Source organism: Hypomesus nipponensis, chromosome 23, assembly GCF_054491055.1.
Source record: "Hypomesus nipponensis isolate SF chromosome 23, ASM5449105v1, whole genome shotgun sequence".
In the NCBI taxonomy this organism is placed as follows: Eukaryota; Metazoa; Chordata; class Actinopteri; order Osmeriformes; family Osmeridae; genus Hypomesus; species Hypomesus nipponensis.
The window spans coordinates 10,089,053-10,094,145 of NC_140383.1; the positions used below are offsets into that span (position 1 = coordinate 10,089,053).

The 5,093-nt window shown below is 45.1% G+C and overlaps 1 protein-coding gene across 1 annotated transcript; it reads right to left on the reverse strand.

Annotated features, from left to right (window-relative positions):
* Positions 1 to 780: 780 nt before the first annotated feature.
* stx19 (syntaxin 19) lies at positions 781 to 4,780 on the reverse strand. Its single transcript, XM_084689378.1, has 5 exons — positions 4,519 to 4,780; positions 2,502 to 3,013; positions 2,174 to 2,410; positions 1,807 to 2,019; positions 781 to 1,607 (listed from the first exon to the last, which is right to left on the reverse strand). The coding sequence occupies exons 2-5, from the start codon at positions 2,724 to 2,726 to the stop codon at positions 1,371 to 1,373; spliced, it is 912 nt and encodes a 303-aa protein (XP_084545504.1). The 5' UTR covers positions 2,727 to 3,013; positions 4,519 to 4,780; the 3' UTR covers positions 781 to 1,370.
* Positions 4,781 to 5,093: the final 313 nt, after the last annotated feature.

Consider the following 5,093-nt stretch of genomic DNA (forward strand, 5'->3'; position numbering starts at 1 on the left):
AATATATAAAGCACGTATTTGTTGACAATGTCCTTGGCTTACGTTTTGTGATTCAGATATGAGAGGAGCTGCATGTGGTGCATGTTCGCAGTCCTGGGTGCAAGGTTCCACTGATTGGCACGGTATCGTTTTTCTGACTCACCTGTTACCAAGGTAACATTACTCCTGTGCCCTGTGGCTCTTCTGCATAAAGAGCCCTCCAACTGTCTTCTAATTTCAGCCAAACAAGTTTACAGTCCATTGCACACCCAGTTCACCTATGGTGTTTGTTCTGACACCAGACACCTGGGTCACAAAGTCAGACACAAACACCCATACGGGAGATGACCAGGCTGTCTAAATATGCTGGTCTGGACTAACACTGTCTGATCTGGGCCCTCATCCTCAAAACCCTGTGTATGGATGGTAAAACAATGTTCCTATCTAGTGACTGATTTTAGACACTATGTGTCGCCCTGTATTGTATAGCCATCCTAAGTGTTTCATCAGCACTTGATACTTTCCTCAGGCAGTGTCTTCCATCATGTTTGTCACTGCTATCACCTTTTTGCATCATTGAAAGGGAAACAATGATAGTATCAAGGTAAGACTGAAAAACGTGGCAGTTTAACTGAAACAGACTGTCAATCATCTATGTATGAGTATTCGGTTTGAAAGTATTTTCTAATATGTGGACCACTTGATGAAATGTGTCAATCAATTCATTTTTTAAGAAGCACATCTTGCCAAAGAACAACACTGTCACTTTCTTTATAATTTTTGAAAGAGTGAAATGTCTCATGTGAATGGTCACACAAACCTAAATGTCTGGTTTGAGATTAAAAACATCCAAAAGTGTAACTGTATGGCAAACAAGTGTAATATTATTTTTATATTTTCTATAATGTGCCATCTATGCCATTGTATTACTGTAATCATACAATACCATTTCTGAAAATATTTCAATTTCAAGATCATGGACTTCTACTGTATAACTTGGAATTAACTATTTAGTTTGTTGAGCAATCAACAAAGACGTTTTAGCTTATTGTCCTTGTTCTATGTCAGAAGCTATCAAGGCTTTTTACTGAACAGTTCAGAAAGACTGAAAATGTCATGCACAGTCCCTCTGAGTCCAGTATCCTGTGTGATTTCTTCTTCACTGATTTCTTCTCATCTGACTTGCACTTCTGTCCACTGTCAGCACCCAACCGCATCTCTAGTCCAGTAGTCCTCTACCTCATTCCTGGCCCAAGGGCCTAATGGTCTGTCCACAGCAACCCCTACGGCTCGGGGTCCAGTCTTTCTGAGCATCCCCAACTTGTGTGAGTCTGGCTAACAGCAACCCTCCACGGTGAAGAAAAACTTTAGGAGCAAGGGTTGGATAATCCCTACAGGCAGCACTTCCAGGGTGGACAACAGCAGCAGCAGAGCTGCCTCAGTGGGTTCTTCTTCTTGTACCTGGCGGCCAGCTTGAATTTCTCATTGGTGACCACCACGTAGTCCTGGGTCTTCTCTACGTTGGTCTGGATGTGGTCGATGTAGCCCCCCTGCTCCTCCACCAGCAGGAACACATCCATGAACAGCTCCTTCAGCTCCTTCATGTTGCTCTCCAGGTTCAGTAGCTCCTGGTTGAGGGGGACACAGTAAGATGGGGCTGTTAGTGAAAGAAGTTATATTAGGCTCATTGATACAAAGTCTATTTCCCAATACAGTAATAATAATTTCAAGTTATCCATGAAAGTGGCTTCTTATTTATACGATAAGCTTTTTTAATTTGGTAAATAGACCATCAGTAACGCTTCATCCCGATTAGTCCTGCAGTACCTTATGACGTTGTTCGATTTCAGACAGCTGTGTTCTGGTAATCTTGGCATCGTTCAGCAAATTCTCGTTGAAGACATCCCACTTCCCTGTAGCAACCATTTCATCGACTTCCTCCTCAGTGACTACACGTCCAGACACCTCCAGCTGCCGAACGATGAAGTGTTTACATCGCTCTTGCTTCGTCAGCAGGCTGTCGTTGTACTGACGCATCACCTTGGAGCACAAACAATAGCAAATTCAACTTGGACACACACAAACTATAGTGTAAGAGAGCTGTTAACAATTGTGGGTTCACGCATGCTAAATACACAGTTGAGGATCCAATCCCTCTAGACAAAATTGTTCTTTAATTGCCATGCAAGCCAACCTGTTGGAAGCGTCTATGCAGTGCTGCATGTTGGGACTGTTGTATTCGAGTCACGGCTGCAGCCGGCCCATGCTGGGCCTCTGTGCGTTCTGCCTGCTTGGAGAGGGTTTCTAGACGTCGATGTAGACTCTCGGCCTGCAGCTTGATGTCCCGTGTCACACCGCTCTCCTTCTTCATCACGCTGAAGCGACGCATGGTAGCCACCAGGCTCTTCTGCTGCTGGCTAAACTTCAGCACCTGGAGAGAAAGGAGATAAGATCACAATCGAGTCCCCAAAAGCGCACCGCTGCGTGTCTCGTGCATGCTGCTGAATGGTGACTCCACTCACTTCCGTCTCCAGCTCAGTGAGGTTGTCACGGATGTGCTGGGCCTCGGACAGGAAGTTTTCCAGGACGGGCTCCTCTTCGAACATTACCGCCTGGGGAGCCATAACCCCGAGCCCTGCTGGGTCCTCTGTGTTGTCCTCCACTGGGAACGGCCTGTGGTCCATCTCACTGCCAGCCAGTCGGAACTCCTGGGCCCTCTGGCGAAGCTCTGCCAGACGGTCCCTCATGTTAATGCCTTGGTGGAGCTCGCTCCAGAGGACACAGTCTCTCAGCAGAGTCCTCCTGGTGGAGCTCGCTCCAGAGGACACAGTCTCTCAGCAGAGTCCTCCTGGTGGAGCTCGCTCCAGAGGACACAGTCTCTCAGCAGAGTCCTCCTGGTGGAGCTCGCTCCAGAGGACACAGTCTCTCAGCAGAGTCCTCCTGGTGGAGCTCGATCCAGAGGACACAGTCTCAACAAAGAGGTATCCTGGTGGAACCAGACGATTTGTCTCAGAGTTTTACCGCTTTTTAAGCCCTGTAATGAGGTAGATATAAGGTTAGAGCCTACTTAAATTCAACTATTAAGTCTTGATTTTGGCCAGAGTTGGCATTCAATTCCTTGCATGCACAATATGAACTCAAGTTTAGGCTACGGACTGTATTGTCGCATGTCAATTCAGAGCCAATGCTTAGTCATTGTTTATTTACACCATCATTGGTGATGAATGTGTATATTGTCAACAATGATTAAGGATGTCTATGGCTGTTAGCCTTTGGTCCTCTGTGTAGCTCCATTTGTACCAGGTCTGGGAGAGATAGATGGGTAGCAGAGTTTATCTCTGACATCAGTTAATCAAGTTCAGCTTTTTTTCCCATGAGAAGTTGTGTTGTTTACGTTTGGGCGTTGAGGCATTTCCCTTCACTAGCGTCTGTCTCTGAAATAATGATTACCCTCAGAGCAGCGACCTTCTGATACACTCCCACTCTGACAGATCTCTCCGCAGTTTGGAATTAAACCAGCGTTGTTGTGTTGCTGTGGCTGATGAATATTGAAAACATTTCAAATATGTCAATGTAGTTTTTCCAAGTCATAGATGTAGTCCACACTGGAAATCTATGAGAAACCTGGTACTCTCTAAGTGAAAACAGTCCTGTAAAGCAGGGTGCTAGAGATTAGGTGTGCTGTTGTTATAAAGAAACTGAGGTCCTTTCTGAGGTCACAGTTACTTCCCCTTGTGTTGTGGCTTAACATAAATGACCCTGACCATGTGGAAGTGGTGTTCGGCTGCGGTAGAGAGAATGTTGGGCTGGAGTGAAATGATGCAAATGAAAACTATTTCATAACCCAATAGATTTTGAATCAAAAGACAGTATAAAAAACAGAGTAGGTATGTGTTTGTGTGTGGTGTAACTATTACAATCTCCTCACAGGCAGAGCTTATGAATATGACTGTGGTCATTGTTCTCAGCCCTGAGACCTGAGCCATGGTAATACTAGGTAGGAGACCAACATGGTTGGTAGACCAACACCATTCTGAACCTACTTTCCCTCTCTCTTTCCCTCTTTCTCACTCTCCTTCCCACTGTTTCCCCCTCCCTTTGCTGTGTGTCCTACAAGGAGAGCTGTTTACCAAATTGCTCAACTCAGTTAAGGTGCAGTGTGACTTGATTTTCAGTTGAAAACGAAGGCAGGGACAAACCCGTAACAGTTCCCAGCCACAACTTGGCTCTGTTCATATGATCCCATGAATTCACCTGTCAGGGATTTTACGAGAGAACTGCCTGTGTTGACATCTTTCCCCTCAATGCAGGTGTGAGCCTAAAAAGGAAACAGCTAAATGGTCTGTTACACTAGCAGATGTAGTTATGGAGAGTTGTTTCTTTATTAGCTTCTTTTTCACGGTGTGTATTCACTACTTGTTTTTATTTTTCACTTCATACTTTACACTTTCACAATATAAAAAACCGTGTACGAGCTTTGAATCCACTGAGAAACGGTTGGATAACAACAGTCTGATTATTTGTTTTTATTATATTTACCTTATGATTGTTGGTTGTCTGTGAAGTTAGAGGCTGCCCTTATTCAGAGTTGACCAGGAACAGAACAAGCACTTGATCCAATCCATGAGACAAATATTCCTTGTTCAAATAAAGTCCTCTTGCTAAATATTTGCTCCTCAGATCATCCTTCAGTTTCTTCAAACCCTCCACTCCTTGCCACAGCCACACATTAGTGTGTGAGTGTTTTCTGGGATACACTTCCAAGTACAACAGTTAGTCAAGACTGTTACACTCACAGAACAACGACTTCACTTCCCAGGGAAATCAGGTTCTGCCGGTGTCTGGCCACTCCTCTTTCTCTCAGAGAGACTTTCCTTCCACCAATCAGTCTCCTCAGACTCCCCAACTCATTCGCCTATCTGAAGAATTAAAAGGTGAGGCGATTAAGTCAACAGGAGAGAGCAGAGCACACGCCTACTCTCATACGGTGAGGGGACAATGGTCTCGAACAAACAGTGGAGTCATGTATGGTGTCGAACAATAGAAGGACCCTGTTGTGTCTAGTGGATCAGCCCACCTGCTCCAGGCAGTACATTTCTCTGTGACTCGGTGCT